At 45.1% G+C, this 24,745-nt stretch overlaps 1 protein-coding gene across 1 annotated transcript in view; it reads left to right on the plus strand.

Moving 5' to 3' along the window:
- The window catches only part of ALDH1A3 (aldehyde dehydrogenase 1 family member A3), a 52,955-nt gene extending 32,084 nt beyond the window's left edge, over positions 1-20,871 (plus strand). The window contains exons 11-13 of the mRNA XM_075858256.1: positions 10,622-10,779; positions 13,330-13,404; positions 20,716-20,871. Of these exons, the coding sequence (XP_075714371.1) occupies positions 10,622-10,779; positions 13,330-13,404; positions 20,716-20,788 (306 nt within the window). The 3' untranslated portion in view covers positions 20,789-20,871. The remainder of the gene's footprint in view (positions 1-10,621; positions 10,780-13,329; positions 13,405-20,715) is intronic.
- Positions 20,872-24,745: the final 3,874 nt, after the last annotated feature.

Genomic DNA, 24,745 nt, shown 5'->3' on the forward strand with positions numbered 1-24,745 from the left:
CTGCAGTCCTATGTAACACCTAGATACACAGCGACCGCTGTCGGAGTACAGATAATGTAGTAGATGTTACATTCAGTCCTATGTAACATCACAGATAACACACAGTGATAACTCTCTGATTACAGATAATGTATTAGTGTTACCTGCAGTCCTACGTAACACCACAGATAACACACAGTCAGAGGCGTAGCTAGGTTCTCCAGCACCCGGGGCAAAGATTCAGTTTAGCGCCCCCCCCCCACCACCCCAACCTCTTTCCCGACATCTCCTTCCCCCTCGCCGTGTTTGTTTTCTCTACCAATCGACGTGTCATTTCTTTTTATGTAACGCGAGCATAAAATTATTTGTACATTTCACAAGCAATATGGTTCTATACACAACACAAGAACCAAGCTCGGTACATATATACAGCACCAGCACAAATACAGCTCAATTTAGTGCAACCCCTGCCGTATAGGTGTGTGCGGCGTAAAACTACAGCTCCCAGCATGGCCCGAACAATGGTAAGGATATGCTGGGAGATGCCGTTTCACAAAAAATAAATCCTATCATAATCATCTCGCTGCAGATCATACAGTGACTACATTACTGATTAGAGGCAGAATAAACATTTACATTAAGTGACTCACCGGTGACGTCTCAGATTCTAGTTCTTTTTCTCCATCCGGTCCAGACCTCTATGATGACTTCTCCCGGTCACAGCCCATTTCTGCAGTTTGCCGCTCACATGTCTTCAGCTTCTCACTGTACCAACATTTCTGCACCTATAAATAAATATAAAGTTACCATTATACCACACACTACGCCCCTAAATATAATAGCGCCAGAACACTGCACCTCTAATTATAATAGCACCATACACCGTGTCCCACACACACACTGTGCCCCCTGTAGATAGTGCCCCCATATAGACCACCCCTGTATATAGTGTCCCACAAATAATTCCCCCTATAGTGCTCTACAGATAGCCCACCCCTGTATATAACCCCCTGTAGATATAGCCCACCCCTGTATATAGAGCTCTACAGATAGCCCAACCATGTATGTAGCCCCCCTGTAGATATAGCCCACCCCTGTATATAGTGCTCCACATATAGTCCACCCCTGTATATAGTGTTTCACAGATAGCCCACCCCTGTATATAGCCCCCCTTGTACATATAGTCCACCCCTGTATTTAGTACTCCACTAGATAGTCCACCCCTGTATATAGTGCTCCACAGATAGCCCACCCCTGTATATACTATATACAAGGGTGGGCTATCTGTGGAGCACTATATACAGGGGTGGACTATATGTACAAGGGGGCTATATACAGGGGTGGGCTTTCTGTGGAGCACTATAGGGGGAGCTATTTGTGGGATACTATATACAGGGGTGGGCTATATCTACAGGGGGACTATATACAGGGGTGGGCTATATCTACAGGGGGACTATATACAGGGGTGGGCTATATCTACAGGGGGACTATATACAGGGGTGGGCTATCTACAGGGGGACCATATCTACAGGGGACCATATCTACAGGGGGACCATATCTCCAGGGGGACCATATCTACAGGGGGACCATATCTACAGGGCTGGGCTATACACAGGGCTGGGATATACACAGGGCTGGGATATACACAGGGCTGGGATATACACAGGGCTGGGATATACACAGGGCTGGGCTATACACAGAGCTGGGCTATACACAGTGCTGGGATATACACAGGGCTGGGCTATACACAGGGCTGGGATATACACAGGGCTGGGATATACACAGGGCTGGGATATACACAGGGGGGCTATATCTACAGGGGGGCTATATCTACAGGGGTGCTATATCTACAGGGGTGCTATATCTACAGAGGGGGGCTATATCTACAGGGGTGGGCTATATACAGGGGGAAATATCTACAGGGCTGGGCTATATACAGGGCGACTATATCTACAGGGGGGGCTATATACTGGGGGACTATATCTACAGGGGGGGCTATATACTGGGGGACTATATCTACAGGGGGGGCTATATACTGGGGTGGGCTATCTATGGAGCACCATATACAGGGGTGGGCTATATCTACTGGGGGCTATATACTATATAGCCCACCCCTGTATATGGTGCTCTATAGACAGCCCACTCCAGTATAAAGTCCCCCTGTATATAGCCCCCCTGTAGATATAGTCCCCCTGTATATAGCCCCCCTGTAGATATAGTCCCCCTGTATATAGCCCCCCTGTAGATATAGTCCCCCTGTATATAGCCCCCCTGTAGATATAGTCCCCCTGTATATAGCCCAGCAGATATAGTCCCCGTGTATATAGCCCAGCCCTGTAGATATAGTCCCCCTGTATATAGCCCCCCTATAGATATAGTCCCCCTGTATATAGCCCCCCTGTAGATATAGTCCCCCTGTATATAGCCCAGCAGATATAGTCCCCCTGTATATAGCCCAGCCCTGTAGATATAGTCCCCCTGTAGATAGACACCCCCGTAGATAAAGTCCCCCATGTAGACAAAGTCCGCCCCCCCCCGCAGATACAGCCACACTTCTATTACAATTAAAAAAATATATATAATAATTCAAACTCACCTTATTCCCGCTCCCCCGCCGTCCGGCAGCCATGGAGACCTGCTCTCTTCTGCGCAGGTCTCCAGGGGGTTGAACGCGGCGTCTATGAAAGGCGCTGATTGGCTGGGCAGGATGACTTTCCCTGTCAGCCAGCGCCTTTCATCGACGGAAGCGTCACTGGTACAAAAGATACCAGTCGCTTCATTCGTAGAAAGGCGTTAAATGGCCGGGCACAGAACGTGCCCGGTCATTCATTGCTTCTAATTGTACCTGTGTCCTTGCGACACAGTTCCAATTATAGTGCAGGAGGAGGGGGCGCTGGCGCCCCCCTCTGAACTGCGCCCGGGGAACATGCCCCGCCTGCCCCCCCCTAGCTACGCCCCTGCACACAGTGGCACATTCAATATTGTTGGAATGCACATCCGCCATACATACATGGATAGTGTTTAAACTTTTTATGTGGCAGCAGGAGAGGAGGGCTTCAAATAAAAAAGCAGCCCATACTTACCAGGGCCGGCGTCAGGGGTCCCACTACCCTTGGGGGGCCCACTCGGCCGCCGGGTGCTGATGCTGCCGTTGTCACGGCATCACTGTCCATATATGTATCAGGAGCAGAGTAGGAGAACCGGGGCAGAGTGCTAGTAGTGCTCTGCCCGGGACTATGGCTCTGGGGCTGCCTCGGAAAACACTGTCTGTATATGGACAGTGACGTGAGGGGCTGCTCCTGAAGCGGAATCCCCTCCATAACACAACACCACCTGCACCGAGTGGTTTCATGAACTGCATTGTCATCTGTAAAAGTCAATACTCCCTCTGCTAGGGATTACAAGATCCAGCAGAGGGAATATTCATTTATACAGAAGAAACCACTCTGCAGGTGTTAATAGTGTTGTGTGTTATGGAGGAAGCAGGTGGGAAGACATACTGAGATTTTCTGCATCACGGGACATCATGTAAGTAAGACTGGTGGTAAACCCTACACAAATGCCTCAAATGTTTAAGAATTTCTAAGTTGATACAGTTCTTTTCTGGTTCTTTAAAGTTAAAGGCTATGTACACATTTAAATCAGCAGGACTGACGGGTTCAGTGTCTGCGGGTCCTGCGTGTCTCTGACACGCAGGATCCACTGTTGTCAATCACATGTAAGTTCATAACTTAGATCTCGTCAATAACAGCACGATTCTGCTGTCAGAGACATGTAGGACCCGCTGTCACTGAACCCGTCAGTCAGGGCCGGCATCAGCACCCAGCAAACCCGGGCAATTGCGGGGGGCCCACTCGGCCACCGGGTGCTGTCGCTGCCGTCGTCACGGCATCACTGTCCATATATAGTGGCTCTGCTCCGGGACTCCGTCTCTGGGGAAGCCCATGACATCACTGTCCATATATGGACAGTGATGTCAGGAGGAGAGAAGGAGTCCCAGGCAGAGCGCTAGAAGTGGCTCTGCTCCGGGACTTCCTCTCTGGGGAAGCCCCTGACAACACTATACATATATGGACAGTGATGTCAGGAGCAGAGCAGGAGTCCCAGGCAGAGTGCTAGTAGTGCTCTGCCCGGGACTATGCCTCTGGGGTTGCCCCTGACAACATTGTCCATATATGGAAAGTGACGTGGGTTTTTCCTGAAGCGGAATCTAGAGGGAACCCCAAAGGTGCAACTACCAGGAAGGGGGGCTGTGTGGAACTACCAGGGAGGGGGGCTGTGTGACACTACCAGGGAGGGTGGCTGTGACACTACCAGGGAGGGGGGCTGTGTGGAACTACCAGGGAGGGGGGCTGTGTGACACTACCAGGGAGGGTGGCTGTGACACTACCAGGGAGGGGGGCTGTGTGACACTACCAGGGAGGAGGGGGCTGTGTGGCACTACCTGGGAGGTGGGGGCTGTGTGGCACTACCTTGGAGGGGGCACTGTTTGGCACTACCAGGGAGGAGGGGGCTGTGTGTCACTACCAGGGAGAGGGGGCTGTGTGGCACTACCTGGGAGAGGGGGCTCTGTGGCACTACCTGGGAGGGGGGCTGTGTAGCACTACCTGGGAGGGGGGCTGTGTGGCACTATCTACAGAGGGTGCTAAACTTATGGGGTACAAACTGGGGGCCTAACTTCTATATGGGTGCATAAACAGGGCCTAACGTCTATATGGGGGCACAAAGTGACATTTTATGCCATTTTACTGCCGCCGTGAGTTCCCCCACAAAGGGGCCTACTAAATCTTGTGTCGCCCAAGGGCCCACATAAGCCTGGAGCCGGCCCTGATACTTACCGCTCTCCTCCCAGATGTTCCTACGCTGGGGGCTTCTGTCATCTCTGTTCTGTGTGTACACAGAGTGACTGCAGCAGTGACATCACGTCGACAGTACATCACCACCGCAGCTAATTACTGGTCTCAGCTGAACGCCGCTGAGGCTATTAATAGGCTGCAGCGATGGTGTACGGTCAACATGATGTCACCGTTGCAGTCACTCTGTGTACACACAGAACAGAGATGACAGAAGCCCCCAGAGCAGGAAGGAGCGGTAAGTATTAGTTATTTTTTTTATTTTAACTCCTCCTGCTGCTTCAACAAAATGTTTAATTTGTATTCCGGACAACCACTTTAAAGGCTATGCCCACCTTTGAAATAGTTTATTTATTTATTTATTTTTAAATAATCAGTGTGTTTTCTGCAACTTTCTAAATAAATACTTTTTATTAAAAACAATTTTTACTTTTTGAGATACAGCTGCTTTGTATTCTGTATACTGAGCAGCCGTATCTAGCACTGAGACCTGAATCCGTCAGGCCAGTGGGACTGACGGGTTCAGTGTCAGCAGGTTCTGTGTTTGTGACACGCAGGATCCACATGTTATCGATCACATCTAAGATATGAACAGTCAACACACAGGACCCGCTGACACTGAACCCGTCAGTCCCACTGACCAGACAGACTCAGGTCTCAGCGCTAGATACAGCTGCTCTGTATACAGAATACAAAACAGCTGTATCTCAAAAAGTACAAATTGCTTAATAAGGCTCCGTTCACATGTGCGTCAGGGCTCCGTTCAGGCAATCCATCTGAGCTTTCCGTCAGAACGGTACCCTGACTGAATCAATACTGTAGTCGACTGCGCTTTTGATTCCATCAAAATGACGGAACCCTTGCACAACGGAGACAAACGCAAACCATTTGCACAGGATTCGTCACCATTGAAATCAATGGTGATACAAACGGAAACCTATGGTTTCCGTTTGTTTCAGTCAGGGCTCCGTTCTGACGGAAAGCTCAGATGGAACGCCTGAACGGAGCCCTGACGCAGATGGGAATGACGCCATAAATGTAATTACAAAGTTGCACCAAACACACTGATTTTTATAGAAAAAAAAATATAAAAATTCAAAGGTGTACATAGCTTTTCACGTAATCTGAACAGGGTTTAAAAGGGCAACAAATGGTAAATGTGCACTATGAAGGCACTGAATTCTGTGCCCATTTGACATTTATTAACGCTTTAGTGTTTATCAGTTCCACTATGGTGCCCATTTGCCACCTATTGCCCCTTTAGCGTCCTTCTGTTTGGTGGCCCCTTGATGCCGATTTGTCATTTACTGCCCCTGTAGGCTTTAGCATCTTTTGTCACAGAAGAACAATAATGGGGCAACAAAATGACAAATGGGCATCAAGGGGGCACTGAATAGAAGGACACTAAAGGGGCAATAAGTGGCAAATGGGCACCAAGGTGGCACTGAATCCTCTGTCCATTTGCCATTATTGCCCTTTTTAGAACCCCATCAGTTCCCACATTCAAACAAAGTCCAGTCAGTGACTTACCTGCTGGGCTTCCGGCAAACGCTTCCTGCTGGAGCTGGAGCCGCCCTGGAGAAAACGTTCCCTCTGTGTCTCTACCAGCTATGGAAGCGCGGTGTCTCCTCCCTGTCTTGCGTCCTGAATGATGTCATCACGCCTGTCTCGTCATTCAGGACGCAGGACAGGGTGAGCGGACGAGCGCTGGCCGGGGCGCGGGACAGCCAGTATGAGGTCGGTGCAGTAAGTGAGTGGAACCTGACCCGCTGGCGTCCCGAGTAGTGGCCCTGGCGTGGGGCATGGACTCCCGGTGGCGCCCCCCTTACAATGCGGCCGGCTATGCGCGTTGCGACCGCACTGGTCGCATGTACCTAAGGCCGGCCATGGAGGCATACATATTTGAATTTGGTGATAAGAATGGTAAACTTTTGGCGTAGTTGACACGGTCCGAACGTCCTTGTGCCTCTATTCCATCCATTGTCTCCTCAGAGGGTATCCTATACACTGCTCCAAAGGATATCACAAAGTGTTTAGTAATTTTTATGCTATTGTATAGCTCAAAATGTTGTGTCCCCCTAGGAACAATAGAACAATTTTTAAACACGCTCCACTTATGGCGCTTGTCGGATCCACAGGCGACTGAATTAGATAGCCCGCTTACAGACAGTGATATAGAAAATGCCATTCATCTGTTACCTTCTGACAAAACTCCTGGACTTGATGGACTAGGGAACAATTGTTATTAAGCTAATTATGATACACTGGTACCTTGGCTCCAGGACATATACTCCAGTGCCCTTGAACTAGGTATTCTTTCCGCCTCCAGGTGTGAGGCTCTTATTGTGGTGTTGTTGAAGCCGGGGAAGGACCCTAACTTTCCAGATTCCTATGGTCCTATCTCACTGATTAACTCAGATTTCCAAATCTTGGCCAAAATCGTATCTACTAGATTAAACCGTGTTGTTCTGTCCTTAGTTCACCCAGATCAAACTGGATTCATGCTTGGGAATAGCACAGATATCAATATTCATAGACTGTTTTCAAATATCGCTGCTGCGCAGCATGACACTGCCCTGGGATTCGTTCTCTCTATGGAGACGTATAAAGCTTTTGACTCTGTTAATGGTGGTATCTCTGGATACTCCTTTCCAGATTAAACTTTGGTCCAAGATTTATTGCTCTTGTTCGCTTATTATATGAAGGTCTTAATGGTAGGGTGAGAACGAATCTTGATGTTTCCGAATACTTCTCCCTGGGACATGGTACCCGTCAGGGATGTCCACTTTCATGACTGCTGTTTGCCCTCACAATAGATCCCCTGACATTGGCCATACGCCAATCTTCCTCCATAAATGGTATCCCTCGAGGCTCCATAACTGAAAACATATTCTTGTATGCTGCTGATATACTGGTGAACCTGGAGGATGATGGTCCTTCGTTGGCTTGTCTTTTACAACTTATTGACACATTTGGGGCCTTCTCTGGCTTGTCAATGAATTGGCCTAAATCAGTTATGTTTCCCCTCGCCCCACAATACTGCTCCCGGCAGAACCTCCCTGTTTCATTACAAATAGTATATCAATTTACATACCTTGGGATCCGGGTTTCCCTCAATTTACTACGCTACCATGAACTTAACCTAACTCCCTTGGGTGGCCTCTTAAATGTCTCCCTATCTCCTTATATGGCAGGATTAATCTGTTCCAAATTATATATCCACCTAAGTTTCTTTACTTATTCCACACTTTAAACTATTTTTTAGACAGCTGGATAGTGTTCTGCGCTCATTTTACTGGCAGAGTGGCACGCCTAGATTTAGTCTTAGTCTACTACAGGTCCCTAAATATTTTGGCGGGATGGCAGCACCTAACCTCTATTTGTACTACCTGGCATCCCAACTAGTGCTCGCACATTGGTGGATCGACATCAATTTAAGTAATGTAGCCACTGCAATAGCAGGAGCGCTCATGATTTCCTATGAGAGCCTCACCAATATGCTTTATAGGTTTAAGTCCCCGTGACAGGCACTACTCCCTCTCCGGACTGTGCTAGGGCCTGGAAGGCAGCAGAAGCTATATTACAGGTCAATACTGTTCCCTTATACTCCTCTAGAACTCTATTAAAGAACAATCCATGGTTTTGTGCTAGGAAGGTTAGAATTATGGCTTGGAAAGCCACAAACATGTCCGAGCTTGGTACACTGGATGCAACTTGTAAACAAAAATTGTATCTCAACAGGAAATGTCCTGATAAATTTTGAAAGATATGGTCCAAGTGGTTGGAGACCTCAGAAACTGCGGTTTAACTTATGCCTAAACTGCTAGTGGAGATGGGGAAAGTTGTGGATAAATGGAGAACTTGTTTGAATGTAGTGGGAATGTGTGGGTTCCTTATTGTTCGGCAACAATAACTGGTGCCTTCGACCTCCTGTTTAACTAGTTCTTTCATGCATAAATATGCTGCTCTTGTACTTGCTTATTAACTGTTGATATTCAATAATATAATATGATAAGTATTGGTGCCTTAGCTGTTGCCAAATTAAGTTAAGGAATGTTATTTTCTTGTGTACTTGCTTTTGTACTACCAAAATTAAAATAAAGTCTTTAAAATAAAAAAAAAGATAAAGCAAAGGAGTAAAGAAACGTGACACAATTTTAAAGACAAACTAACATGTTGCCATGAGACTGAAAGACAGGCAGGAGATACCCCCTCCACTGTGGCAAAGCAGTGGCAAAGTGACCTAAGTCTAAAGGGATAAAAGTGTCTGCTATGATGATGCTGGGTCTGCCTCTCAGATTCGTAGATAGCATTTTTTAAGTTATGGCATATTGTTAGAATGTTGGGTTCAAAGGTTGGAAATGATTACATATATAATGCCTGTTTTACATAGCCAAGTCAGAACTATAAAATGGCTTCACCATTCGGAGATGTTAGTTTCGTTGAAAACCCTGGCAGGACATGATCAAAAAGTTGCCCCCCCCCCCCCCCCCCCAATGTATTTTTAGAAAAATCGGATTAATACTGCAGCCTATAATGAGGATTGGTATGACTTGATTATTGTCATGCTAATTTCCCACTTCTTTTATCTCATAAGAGTATCAACCAATCTTTTAGCTGAATGGCTTGAGTCATGTCCGACAGGCTGGTTCCTTGTGAAACACTGCCTAAGGCCCTGTTCACATCTCCGTCGAAGGCTCGGTTAGGGGCCTCTGACGCAGATACTGTACGTTTTTTGGGACAATATAGCGCAGCACGCATCGCTATTTTGAGCGACGGAAACCTGACTCAACCCTTTAAAGTCAATTAAATCCGTAAGACGCCATTTGTTTCCATCATACGACAGATCCGTAGCTTCCGGTATTCTTGTTGTCCTGCCTCTATGACAGAGCAGGACAATGGAACCCGGAACGCAGATGTGAACACAGCCTAACAACTACAGCCATTCAAATAGGGTTGTCAGCCAGCACATCGCTAGCAACCAGTCAATCTCATATTATCCAGGAAGAAATGCCACTGCACAGGTGGTAGCCATAGTACAAGGAGGCTTGGCAAGGCATAGCTGCAGGTCGCAAAAGAGACTATAAATTGCATGTTTTATAAGAACTAATGAACTTACTGGTTGGTTACTAAAAGTAAATGATTAGCAGATCATAAATACCGGTAGCATTAGTAAGTGACCTGTTGGACAGAATTACATAACCCGCAGCAAATTAGTTATTTGTTTCATAAAGTAGACAGTCCAACTTCCTTCTCAGCGGTGTCAGTCTGTTGTAAACTGGAGGAGAAAATTATTATGAGAGCCCACCCCATAGAGATAAAGAATAAGCGCATGACCACTTTTACTATAATTGTAACTTCTGCTTTATTACTGCACACACAGACCATGTCTCCAGTACATTAATAGGTTATTCACCCAAATAATGATTACCCCAGCAGGAGGGTTGCCAACAGTCTGTAAACTCCTGAACAGTTCGTAAAAAAAGGGGAATTTTAGAGACATCCAAAAAAAAAAAAAAGCTTGGAGGAGCTTGTGCAGATCATTGGGATTGTAATTTTTATCATTTTACAGTTCACAGTAGATGCAGCTAATGTGCTCCTATCAGTGTTCTGAGAGATAGAAATGTTACTTAAAATTTACATCATAGGACTAGTCGTGGCTGGACCTGACTATCATGTCGGAGCCTGGTCCCACTGGATAATCATCTGGTGCTCTGGTAGATCAGGCCACCTCTGCACCTCAATGTGACATAAATAAATCTAATAGTCTATGTCTGTGTTTACTGCAGATTTTTGGACCTGTCCAGTCAATTCTGAAGTTCAAAGGCATAGAAGAAGTGATAAAGAGAGCAAACAGCACAGAATATGGACTGACAGCCGCTGTGTTCACGGAGAGCCTGGACAAAGCGCTCAGCGTCGCCTCTGCCTTGCAGTCTGGAACAGTATGGTGTGTTTTGGGGATTTTCTTTCCTATACATTTTTTGGTATATATGGTTCCTTTATTGACTACTAATTGTTTCTCTAATAGATACAGAATTATTTTACATTTTAGTTTGACTGTAGTGAATTCCAATCTCCCATTTAGCCACAAGTTATAACCTTGGGGGACCAGTAGACTTTTCTTCAGCACGGTCTTCACACTGAGAAGACACTGTGTCCGTCTCAGTGTTTGCCAAACTGACAGGAAGGAAACTAGGCAGCCTCCGTGGAACATTGTTCTCTAACTAACCAAATAGTCGAAAGAAGTCCCTGCAGAGGAAGTCAGGAAACAGGGATCACTAATAACCACTGTGCTCCATCCATTTCATTCCTTAGACATCAGGACAAAAGCTTTCCAATGTTAGGACCCAGCACCCAATATCTTGCTTTCCTGACCCAAATATGAGTTAACTCTTTAGAGGGGGGTTCTTTGAATGGCCAGCATGTACTACTCCATTTAGGTCACTGCAGGGGAAAAATATGGCTGGCTTCAGCTGTTGTGGCCGGGGGTTTCTGAAACTGGACCCGTGGAATCAGCAAGTCATCCTAACGGCGACAATCTCAAAAGTGGCTGTCTTGATGAGATAACCCTTTTAAGGGTGAAGTAGTAGATGTCCGGTCAACCTGAATTTAAATGTGTTATAGACTTGTGGGTTTATTCATGTAAAACCTTAATAGTGCATGTATACTTACACTGGGTGAGGCAAATCTGGTCCAAATCAGGGGCGTTGCTAGGGTCTTCAAAGTATATATATATATTGAAAATAGCATAGTAAGACAATTTTTAAACCCATACTAGGCTTAGATACACCACCTCATCAGTACACTGTCCCTGAATATTACTTTATAATGAAATTCAGCGCTGTGAGGCCTGAAACCTGTATCCATAAATGTATCCCACATAATAACTGGCCCTAAATAATTTGCCATTGTCATAAACAATAATCTATATGAGTCATACAGTTATTAAATATTACCACTATACAAGGAACATCAAAAGTCGACGATCATCTTGCTGCAGATCATACAAGTGAATCCAGTACTGATCGAACGCAGACGCAGGCACAATGACATTCAGCGACTCAAAGGTGACATCTTCTTGCAAAGTTTGCCTCCAGACGTCTTTGGCTCCTCGCTTTTCCAGTAAATCCTCACCTTCTCTACACAAATTCAAAATACTGGTACCCACTTTAAAGTGCCATCATGTTTCTACTAAAAATACAGTACCTGCTGTGCTGCTAGGTGGCCCCAAATACTGTAATGCGGAAATATCAGTACCATACAGTTAATCACTCAGTAAATGCTAGTATTACACACAAAGGGCCCCCTAAAATACTTAGTGTCACACATAGCGCCCTCAAAAATAAATGCACTAAGCAAATAGTGCCCTGACCATAATAGTGCCCACTAAGTACTTCCAAAATAATTGTTCATAGCAAAGTGCTCCTAAGGGTATGTTCACACGGCGGGGGTCCGTAACGGCTGAAATTACGGGGATGTTTCAGCCTGAAAACATCCCCGTAATTTCAGCCGTACCGGCATGTGCAGGCGCTTGAACGCCGCGTCAATTACGGCCGTAATTAGCGCTGCTATTCATTGGAGTCAATGAATAGCGGCTCCAATTACGGCCAAAGAAGTGACAGGTCACTTCTTCTACGCGGGCGTCAATTTACGTGCCGTCATTTGACAGCGGCGCGTAAATATACGCCTCGTGTGAACAGACAAACGTCTGCCCATTGCTTTCAATGGGCAGATGTTTGTCAGCGCTATTGAGGCGCTATTTTCAGACGTAATTCGGGGCAAAAACGCCCGAATTACGTCCGTAAATAGGCCGTGTGAACATACCCTAATAGTAATAGTGCCCACACAATACCCCCAAAAATAATTGTGTCAAGTAGAGTGCCTCCAGCAGTAATAGTTCTCCCCTACAATGCCAGAAAAAATAACTATCAGGATGCCTCTCCATAATAATTGTGCCCCCAAAGTAACCATGCCAAGATAGTGCCCCCAAATGTAACTGTGCAAGAGTTCCCTATAGTCATAATTTTCCCCAGAGTGCCCCCATTAGTAATTGTTTCCCCTATGCCTCCATTAGTAATAATGCTCCCCCAGAGTGCCCCATTAGTAATAGTGCTTGCCCATATTGCCCCCAAAATTAAGTGTACCACAGAGGGGAAAATAGAAGAAATCCAATATTTTCCGAAATTTCATTCAATGTCACCGTCAGGGTGTGATACATGCCACAGGCCTCTTTCAGCCCGACGCTGGCAGGAGCGATTACATCATTGCTCCACCTGCACCGTAGACCTACCCTTTCATAGACTATAGGCCTGAAGTGGCCTGTGGGGCTGTACGGTGGGACAGCGAGCCATAGGCTTACGTGTCAGTTTTAAACTGTTTCTGCGTCCTGTGGACCAGGCAAAAGAAAACAATAGCCATCAAGACTGCCATGGGTGGCTTGGTAAATGGACCATTAATTTCATAAGCCTATAATTTTTCCTTCGTACGTGTTTTGCAGGATTAACTGTTACAACGCTCTCCATGCACAGACGCCATTTGGAGGCTTCAAGATGTCAGGAAATGGCAGAGAACTGTAAGTTATTTGTTCAAGCTATATGGGGATACTGATTTTCTATAGGAGGGGTTCTATTTAATTAAATATTGCATGTATATTGTAAGTGTTGTATGTTGGCACAGAATCAAACCCATTATGATGGTTTTTCTTCTTTTCAGTCAGCATTGTTTAACAAATATATGAGATCATATTTTAATTTCCCAATTTCACTCTAATAAGTGTTTCAAGCAGACGAAGCAGAGATTAGTATAGCATATGTCATGTGATTAAAGCAGTTTTTTTGTGGTTAGGGTTATGGAAAAAGTGATATTTCTCACTATATTATGTTAAAGAGACTTTGTCATTAGGATACAGTTCTTACACAGGGGAATCTATAAGGAATAAAAAATGAACCATTAAAAAGAATGAAACTTAACCCCTTAATGACCAGCCTATTTTGGACCTTAATGACCAAGCTATTTTTTACGTTTTTCAATCGTCGCATTCCAAGAGCTATAACCTTCTTATTTTTACGTCGACATAGCTGTATAAGGTCTTGTTTTTTGCGGGACAAGTTGTATTTTTTAATAGCACCATTTTTAAGTACATATTATTTATTGATTAACTTTTATTAACTTTTTTTTGGGGGGGAATAGAAAAAAATCTGAAATTTCGCCACTCTTTTTTTGCGTCCTAAATCTACGCCGTTTACCGTGCGGTATAAATAACACAATAACTTTATTCAGCGGGTTGTTACGATTGCAACGATACCAAATTTGTATAGTTTTTGTATGTTTTACTACTTTTACACAGTAAAAACGCTTTTTTTTCTAAATTATTTGTTTTTGGGTCTCCATATTTGAAGAGCCGTAACGTTTTTATTTTTTCGCCGATGCGGTGGTATGAGGGCTTTTTTTTGTGGGACGACTTGTAGTTTTTATTGGTACCACTTTGGAGTAGATGCGACTTTTTGATCACTTTTTATTATATTTTTTTAAAGTCAGTATTCACAGAAAACAGCAATTTTTCCATAGTTTTTTATTATTTTTTTTACGGCGTTCACCGTGCGGGTTAAATAATGTAATAGATGTATAGTCGGGGTCGTTACGGACGCGACGATACCAAATATGTGTAACCTTTTAACTTTATTTTGTTTTTTTAATAGTAAAGCATTTTGTAAGGGGAAAAGCTGGGTTTTTCATTTTTTTTCACATTTTTTTTAAAATTAACTTTATTAAACTTTTTTTTCACTTTTTTACTAGTCCCATTAGGGGACTATAATATGCAATTCTGCGATCGCATTTATAATACACTGCAATACTTTTGTATTGCAGTGTATTACTGCCTGTCCGTTTAACACGGACAGGCATCTGCTAGGTCATGCCTGCGGCATGATCTAGCAGGCATTCACTCCAGGCAGCCTGGGGGCCTTTATTAGACCCCCGGCTGCCATTAGAGACACAGACACTCGGCGATCGTATCGCCGGGTGTCGGTGGGGGAGAGAGGGAGCTCCCTCTCTCCAAAACCACTCAGATGCGGTGCTTGCTATTGAGCACCGCATCTGAGGGGTTAAACGTGTGAGATCGATACTAATATCGATCTCACACGGCAGAGCAGGGACGCTCCCAGCCCTCAGCTGCCTCTGGCAGCCGAGAGCAGGGAGATTTGACAGCTCCCTGCTCTGTTTACTTATTCCGATGCCGCGACGTAAAAAGTCTATGGCATCGGAATAAGGCCCGTTAGTGACCGACGTAGAAACACGATGGGTCGGTCACTAACGGGTTAAAGAACTCTAAGCCTCTAAAATCTGAGGAGGCCAAATGGTCTCTCTGCCACATGAGAGGTTGGTGGAACTATACATGGCTCATCCGGGGCAGACATACCGTTGGTGCAACCAGTGCAGCAGCCCAGTGGGCAAGTAGGGAGGGGGGGTCCACTGCCACCTTAAAAGCAGCTTCTTACTGTCTATTGGATTGCATGTATGGACTGAGCTATTGACAATGGCACATGACAACAGGGTGTTCCTTGGTGAGCTAATAGAGAGTAAGGGGCCCACATACTATTCTTGCATGAGGGCCCTCTGCTGTCTATGTTCACCACTGTGGCCCATGTCATTTGAGGGGGGCCTGACACTGATTTTCCATTGAGGTACTACAGCTGCAAGCCACACCACATTGTGTGTGTGTGTGTGTGTGTGTGTGTGTGTGTGTGTGTGTGTGTGTGTGTGTGTGTGTGATTGTACAGTGAAGGTGTAATGATGGGGATAGGGAAACAGACAAGTGAGCCCTAATCTACCCGCCACTCAGTCCCTGCCTACTTGCAACGACCCGCCCTAGGCGACGGGGTACAACTGGGCGACGGTCCCTACGCTCAGTAAGTGCACGACAGACAAACAGACAATGGTACACAAAGCTAAGGGAAATGGGGCAGTTGCCCACGGCAACAACGTGAGCAACAAGAGTGGTGAACGAGCCGAGTCAAACCAGGAGTGTTCGAGGTACCAAACGCAGAGCAGGAGAGTAGTGAACAAGCCGAGTCAAACCAGGAGTGTACGAGGTACCAAACGCAGAGCAGGAGAGTAGTCAGTAAGCCAGGGTCAGTATGAAGCAGGGTCAAATAGTTCAGAAGCTGCAGCAGGGCCAGGAAACCAAATGAGAAGAATCACAAGCAAGGAGGAACAGGAAAGTCAGGTATAAATAGATAGAGGGCGGGAGCTAGCTCCGTCTGGCCAGGCTGTGATAGGCTCTCCCACTCCTAAGCCTGCCATCCTGAGTGGTGGAAGATGGAGTCAGTCTCACAGACATAGAAGCAGGTGCAGACTGATTACCTATGGGCGTTGACACAGAAGCTGTGCCTGGCAGATCCTTTACAGTACCCCCCCTTTTATGAGGGGCCACCGGACCCTTTCTAGGTGGACCTGGTTTATTGGGGAAACTAAGGTGGAACCTCCTGACCAATACACCAGCGTGAACATCCCGGGCGGGTACCCAAGTCCTCTCCTCAGGCCCATATCCTCTCCAATGGACCAGGTACTGGAGGGAGCCTTGGACCATCTTGCTGTCCACAATCTTGGCCACCTTGAATTCCACCCCCTCAGGGGTGAGAACGGGGACAGGAGGTTTCCTTTTCGTGTACTCGAAAAGATGGGGGCAACTCCAGTCGGAAGGAGACAGGATTGAGGACTTCAATGACCTTGTACGGCCCTATAAACCGGGGAGCAAACTAATTGAACGGGACCTTAAGGCGCAAGTTCTTAGACGATAGCCACACCAGATCCCCGACCATAAACAAGGGGTTAGCAGAACGTCTTCTATCTGCCTGAGTTTTTTGTATGCTCTGGGACGCCTCTAGGTTCTTCTGAACCTGGGCCCAGACTGTGCACAGTTCCCGATGAACGACCTCTACCTCGGGATAGTTGGAACTACCAGGTGAAACGGAGGAGAACCGTGGATTAAACCCAAAATTACAGAAAAAGGGGAAGAGTTACTGACCCGGTTATTAAGGGAAAATTCGGCGAGGGGAATGAATGAGACCCAATCATATTGACAGTCAGAGATAAAACACCTTAAATATTGTTCTAGAGACTGATTAGTCCTCTCAGTTTGGCCATTAGTTTCAGGATGGAAGGCAGAGGAGAAGGACAGATCAATCTCCAACTTTTTACAGAAGGCTCTCCAAAACAATGAAACAAATTGTACCCCTCTGTCCGAAACAATATTGACAGGGACCCCATGGAGACGCAGGATGTGTTTGACAAACAAGGTAGCTAACATCTTAGCATTGGGTAGTTTCTTGAGGGGCACAAAGTGGCACATCTTACTGAAGCGGTCTACTACAACCCACACCACCGACTTGCCTTGAGATGGAGGCAAATCTGTGATAAAATCCATGGAGATATGGGTCCAAGGTGTCTGGGGAAAGGGCAAAGAACATAGTAAGCCCGCTGGTCGGGACCTGGGAGTCTTGGACCTAGCACAAACCTCACAAGCGGCGACGTAGACCTTAACGTCTTTAGGCAACCCAGGCCACCAATAGTTTCTGGCAATGAGGTGCTTGGTACCCAGGATGCCTGGATGACCAGATAGTGTGGAGTCATGATTTTCCCTAAGTACCCTTAGCCGGAATTGCAGGGGAACCAACAGCTTGTTCTCAGGAAGGTTCCCGGGAGCTGAACCTTGATCAGCCGCAATTTCAGAGACTAAATCAGAATCAATAGAGGAAATGATTATACCTGGAGGCAAAATACAAGCAGGATCTTCCTCCGAAGGAGGGCTGGCCATGAAGCTACGCGACAGTGCATCAGCCTTAATATTTTTAGACCCAGCCCTATAGGTAACCAAAAAGTTGAATCTGGTAAAAAATAATGCCCATCGAGTTTGTCTCGGGTTTAGCCTCCGGGCAGATTCTAGGAAAACCAGATTCTTGTGGTCGGTAAGGACCGTTACCTGGTGCCTAGCCCCCTCCAGGAAGTGGCGCCACTCTTCAAATACCCATTTAATGGCTAAGAGTTCGCGGTTGCCAATATCATAGTTACTCTCAGTGGGCGAAAACTTCCTGGAGAAGTAGGCACAGGGACGGAGATGGGTGAGGGACCTGGTACCCTGGGACAAGACAGCCCCCACTCCCACCTCGGATGCGTCAACCTCCACGATAAATGGCTCCATTTGGTTGGGCTGAACCAGCACCGGGGCCGAGATAAAGCACTTCTTAAGGACCTCAAAAGCCTGGACAGCCTCAGGAGGCCAGTGGAGATCAGCACCTTTGCGAGTGAGGTCCGTAAGAGGCTTAGCGATGACCGAGAAGTTAGCAATAAATCTCCTGTAATAATTAGCGAACCCCAAGAAACACTGTAACGCCTTCAGGGAGGCAGGTTGGACCCATTCCGCCGCAGCCTGGACCTTGGCGGGGTCCATGCGGAATTCAAGAGGAGTGAGGATTTGACCCAAAAATGGTATCTCCTGCACCCCAAACACACATTTTTCGGTCTTCGCAAACAGTTTGTTTACCCGAAGGACCTGGAGCACCTTCCTGACATGCTCAATGTGGGAGGACCAGTCCTTGGAAAACACAAGTATGTCATCAAGGTACACTACAAGAAATACCCCCAGGTAATCTATTAAAATCTCATTTATGAAATTCTAGAAGACCGCGGGAGCATTACACAAAGCTAAGGGAAATGGGGCAGTTGCCCACGGCAACACCGTGAGCAACAAGAGTGGTGAACGAGCCGAGTCAAACCAGGAGTGTACGAGGTACCAAACGCAGGAGAGTAGTGAACAAGCCGAGTCAAACCAGGAGTGTACGAGGTACCAAACGCAGAGCAGGAGAGTAGTCAGTAAGCCAGGGTCAGTATGAAGCAGGGTCAAATAGTTCAGAAGCTGCAGCAGGGCCAGGAAACCAAACGAGAAGAATCACAAGCAAGGAGGAACAGGAAAGTCAGGTATAAATAGATAGAGGGCGGGAGCTAGCTCCGTCTGGCCAGGCTGTGATAGGCTTTCCCACTCCTAAGCCTGCCATCCTGAGTGGTGGAAGATGGAGTCAGTCTCACAGACATAGAAGCAGGTGCAGACTGATTACCTATGGGCGTTGACACAGAAGCTGTGCCTGGCAGATCCTTTACAGAAGGAAATATACGTGATTTTGTACGTTTGCCCACTGTCAAAGACATGAACAGTCTAGAATTTTTAGGCTAGGTTAATTTTACCAGTGAGAGATAGATTATATAAAAAAAAAAAAGAAGAAAATCACATTGTCAAAATTATATATATTTATTTGCATTGTGCACAGAGAAATAAGTATTTGATCCCCTACCAACCATTAAGAGTTCAGCCTCCTCCAGACCAGTTACACGCTCCAAATCAACTTGGTGCCTGCAATAAAGACAGCTGTCTTAAATGGTCACCTGTATAAAAGACTACTGTCCACAGACTCAATTAATCAGTCTGACTCTAACCTCTACATCATGGGCAAGACCAAAGAGCTTTCTAAGGATGTCAGGGAGAAGATCATAGACCTGCACGAAGCTGGAATGGGCTAAAAAACCATAAGTAAGATGCTGGGTGAGAAGGAGACAACTGTTGGTGCAATAGTAAGAAAATGGAAGACATACAAAATGACTGTCAATCGACATCGATCTGGGGCTCCATGCAAAATCTCACCTCGTGGGGTATCCTTGATCCTGAGGAAGGTGAGAGCTCAGCCGAAAACTACACGGGGGGAACTTGTTAATGATCTCAAGGCAGCTGGGACCACAGTCACCAAGAAAACCATTGGTAACACATTACGCCGTAATGGATTAAAATCCTGCAGTGCCCGCAAGGTCCCCCTGCTCAAGAAGGCACGTGTACAGGCTCGTCTGAAGTTTGCAAATGAACATCTGGATGATTCTGAGAGTGATTGGGAGAAGGTGCTGTGGTCAGATGAGACTAAAATTGAGCTCTTTGGCATTAACTCAACTCGTCGTGTTTGGAGGAAGAGAAATGCTGCCTATAACCCAAAGAACACCCTCCCCACTGTCAAGCCTGGAGGAGGAAACATTATGTTTTGGGGGTGTTTCTCTGCTAAGGGCACAGGACTACTTCACCGCATCAATGGGAGAATGGATGGAGCTATGTACCGTCAAATCCTGAGTGACAACCGCCTTGCCTCCACCAGGACATTAAAAATGGCTCGTGGCTGGGTCTTCCAGCACGACAATGACCCGAAACATACAGCCAAGGCAACAAAGGAGTGGCTCAAAAAGAAGGACATTAAGGTCATGGAGTGTCCTAACCAGTCTCCAGACCTTAATCCCATCGAAAACTTATGGAGGGAGCTGAAGATCCGAGTTGCCAAGTGACAGCCTCGAAATCTTAATGATTTACAGATGATCTGCAAAGAGGAGTGGGCCAAAATTCCATCTAACATGTGTGCAAACCTCATCATCAACTACAAAAAACGTCTGACTGCTGTGCTTGCCAACAAGGGTTTTGCCACCAAGTATTAAGTATGTTTGCCAAAGGTATCAAATACTTATTTCTCTGTGCACAATGCAAATAAATATATATAATTTTGACTATGTGATTTTCTGGTGTTTTTTTTATATAATCTATCTCTCACTGGTAAAATTAACCTAGCCTAAAAATTCTAGACTGTTCATGTCTTTGACAGTGGGCAAACTTACAAAATCAGCAAGGGATCAAATACTTATTTCCTTCACTGTATATACTGTATATATATTGAGTTAGTAAAGTCTAGACTCTAGACAGTGGATTTGTGGTTGCTCATTGATTAACTTGTCCGTAACAGTGGATACCCATGTGTACATCCATGCTGCATAATACTCTATCTAACAATTATTTTCGTTGTAGTGGTGAATACGCCCTGGCAGAATACACAGAAATCAAAACTGTGACAATCAAATTATCACCGAAGACACTGTGAAGAGAACAGAGAAAGAATAATGAGGACTTGGTACATTATTCTGCTGCGGCAGGACACAATACTATAAAGAACTCATTAAATTAGCGGAATATTATTTTATTATGAAACATTCCAGAAATCTCATCTTCACCAATTTGACCCCTGGCTATGGAAGTATTTTAATCCCTGTGATTCATCGGAGGGTATATCATTTCTTGTACCCCCTGCTTCACCTCTATTACAGTGTTGATAATCTGTGGTCAGAGTACAAGCCATCTGAGTGCCTTATCACAACATGAACGCAGTTTAGGAAGCATGGATTCAAGTTCACCAAGCATCAACCCTAAACTTACCTGATACTTGCTTACTGAACTCTGCCATGCCCTCCTCATGATTTGGATAAAATATTTGAAATGCAGAAGATTTTTGGCGAATATAATTTAGAAATGTAGACATTTGTTTCAAACAGACTATTACTAGGAGTTTTCCATAACTCTCATTTACTTCAGTGGCGTGTGACCACTTCTCCACTGATGGCCATGACCCTGTTTTGGGCATTAGTGGTGATCCCAATGTCCAGACCCCCAGCAATCACTCTTTTATGATTTTTTAGATTGATATGTCATAAAGGTGATTTTAGAGACAATCGCCTTTAAATTGCTTTTAGCCATTCTTTCCTAAATAAGTACTTAAATATAACAAGCCTTAGGGCTCATACACACGTTTGTTCAGTGGGCTATCTGTTTTTTTTAGTGGATAACACGCTGAACCATTAATTTCTATGGGGCCATGTTAACATCGTTTTTTTGGTTTTTTTTAAGTATCCGTGTGCCCATTTTGCAAATTATGGAACAGGTCCTATTCTTGTCTACATTTGCGGTCGGTATCACACATTCTAGTGTATGGATCCGCAAAAAAACTGGACAGCACACGGATCCGCGTTTTGCAGTACGCAAAATGAAAATGGTAGTGTGCATGATGCCTTATGCTCTGTTCACATCTGCGTTGGAGGCCTCCGTGGCAGATTCTGTCACGTTTGAGGGAAAAATAGCTCAGCATGCATAATTTGGGGGGGGGGGGGGGAATGACAGACACAACGACGGATCCCTTTGTAAGTCAATGGGGTTTGTTGGTGTCCGTTATGCGACAGATCTGGCATTCCATCAATTTCGTTGTTCTGCTCCTATGACGAAGTACAACAACGGAATTGCCGAAAGCAGATCTGTCTTAGGGCACTTGCACCCAAAAACTTCAGTAAACAGGAAAGGTCAACTCGGGGGCAGGGCGGCACTTAAGGGGGGTTTCTGATTTTCTGGAAACCCCCTCTAAATAGTTCAGGTAAAAAAAAATCCAGTTAAAGGCTCACATTTTTTTGACACCACTAGGGGGAGCTCACTGCACATTAATTTATTGAGTTCAATGAGAGCTGTAAATATTCCTATGCAGTGAGCTCTCCCTAGTGGCAGCTGCAGGAATAGAATTTTATGCTACACTATAGATGAGGGAAACCATCTTTTATCAGAAAAAATAAAAACAGAGCCCCGACCTTTATAAGAATTCTGGACCTATTTATTAAGTAAAATTACATTATAGGTACTTTCTCGCCCAAGACCACCACTAACCTCTGCACCATCCCAAACAATATAATACTATTATATAATTATATAATTACAATAAATGGTTAAGTGTTAACCGCTAAAGCACCATAAAACTCCAGGGATATTAGATATTATCCCATAACCACTATGTATAATGTATATAATTTCCCCTTCTTCACCTTAGACCACCAGAGATATTAGGTATTAACCACTAAACCACCAGGACTATGATAGGAGGACTATCACTAACCACAAAACCACCCTATGTAAAAGTGTATCATTGGCAAAGGCTGTATAATTGGGGCATTTTGGTGTCTCCATAGTGTGCACCAATACACTTGGAATAATCCCCCTTTAAAAATCAATTTGCCCTCGGGCGGGGGGTGGTTATAGATTGATCTTAGTAGCGCTACTAGACATGTTGCATAAAGTTATGTGTTTACTTTCAAAATGCGCTTAACAATGACTAAAAGGGGTATTCTCATCTCATAGATATGAATGAGAGTTACGGGAACAGCGTAGCACAGCAAGCTCCGCTGTTTCCGTACTCCTGGCCACTTAGTAAGTAACTCAGTAGCCAAAGAGCAGCCACAGCGGGACAAGGTAGAACGGTGATAAGGGGGCCCCGTTCTAGATAGGTGCAGGTTTACCATAAATAAGAATACCCCCTTAAAGCAACATAGCAATAGAGATATCCTGGAAGGGCAAAGAGCATGTAAACTGGAGTTACCCAGAAATGGTATGTTCCTGGGTATAGTCTGTATGGTTATGGCTTCCCTTAATTTTTTTTTACACGTATATTGAAAATATTTATATGACCATTTATAATTGATATTGTTTATATAGCTCTGACACAAGTCTTGGTGATGGTTTTAAACAAAGGTAAGAAAACGGTATCTAAAACATAGTAAAAGGATATAATAGGCAAATATGAAGGATTTAACCATCTTATAAAGAAATCCATAGAAAATAAACTGAAAGATCATATTATGACTTAAATATGAAAGCCAAATTGTATGCAGATCCTGTACATTTACAGGGAGCAGGGGTTGTTTATAATGCCAACCTCAGGGCTACCTGGGCCATAGGCGTAACTAGAGCCATAGCAGCTGCTATGAGGCCCAGAGGGTGATGAGCCCAATAAGGTGCAAGAAAATTGTTCCTTTTTATGGGGAATAACAGGTCGGTGTCTTTCTGATAACTATCACTACTTTGTGGGTTCTATGATATATGACAATATTATCCATACCTGCAATAATTGCTACTTATGCTGCTGTTTCAGTTTCCGGTCACTAGGTGGTGGGGGCTATAGTAGCCAATGATTTCTAGTTACGCCCTTGCCCTGGGCCCTGCTGCCCACGCTTCTTTTATAATCTATTCATATTACAGATACAGAAGAGACAGCTTTAATTCTAAAATACCCCACTGTGAGAAAATGGATAAAAAAAAAAAATCCTCCCACAGCCCAAGCGCCGCCTGTGGTCTGCACCGATCTATGTTGACTTCCCTGCAGAAATGACGTATTGTTCTTGCACGTGACCGCTACAGCGAATCACTGGCCTCAGCGGTGATGCTAGCAAGTACAGCACGAGACCAATCAAGCCAGTGATTGGCTGCAGAATTCACATCCACTATTGTCACATCATCACTGCAGGAAGAGTCAACAGAGACTGGCGGGGTCCAGAGCGGAGCGGTGGCGCTGGGGAGTGGGTGGATTAAGCAGGTGAGTTTTTATTTTATTTTTTATTAACTTTCCTGCGCCACTTTTGCACTTTTTCTTTTTTTTAAAGTCCCGTACTGCCCCTTTACAGTAATTAACTTTAAGGTGTGTATTTTGTGATAATTTTGTCTGAGTATTCCAGGTTTCATGAACACAATGTAGTCAATGTACGTCTGTGCGTTAGTGATGTTGCTAGTTCCTAACAAAAAAAAACTCAACCTACGTTTCTAAGGCAGGTTTTAACCATTTGCACTTATTGGTCTGCCCAGCACATAATATGCCTGTATAGCTAAATTGGGGTTTACAGAAACATCCGTTTGTGTGCCATCCCTTCGTGTCATTAGAATAATCTTGGCCTGCTATAAGGACATTTTATTGTTACCTCCAAGAAGTAAAATTTAAACCTGGAACACGCTCTAAACCACTCATCTTAGATAGAAGGGGCGATTCTAGATCTTCTCCTGCCTGAACCTTCACCAAAGTGGAGATGTGAAAAACAAATGGGCACATGTGGCGATGTAAGCCTCACCTTTTCCATACTCAAGTCATAACTTCTAAACCACTGCTGGTCATACCCTCCAGATTATACTGACAATATTCATAGTAGTGCCTATAGTGCCAGCCTCCTAGTAATACCTATAATGCCAACTTTATCATACA

This window comes from Rhinoderma darwinii, chromosome 3, assembly GCF_050947455.1.
Source record: "Rhinoderma darwinii isolate aRhiDar2 chromosome 3, aRhiDar2.hap1, whole genome shotgun sequence".
Classification (NCBI taxonomy): Eukaryota; Metazoa; Chordata; class Amphibia; order Anura; family Rhinodermatidae; genus Rhinoderma; species Rhinoderma darwinii.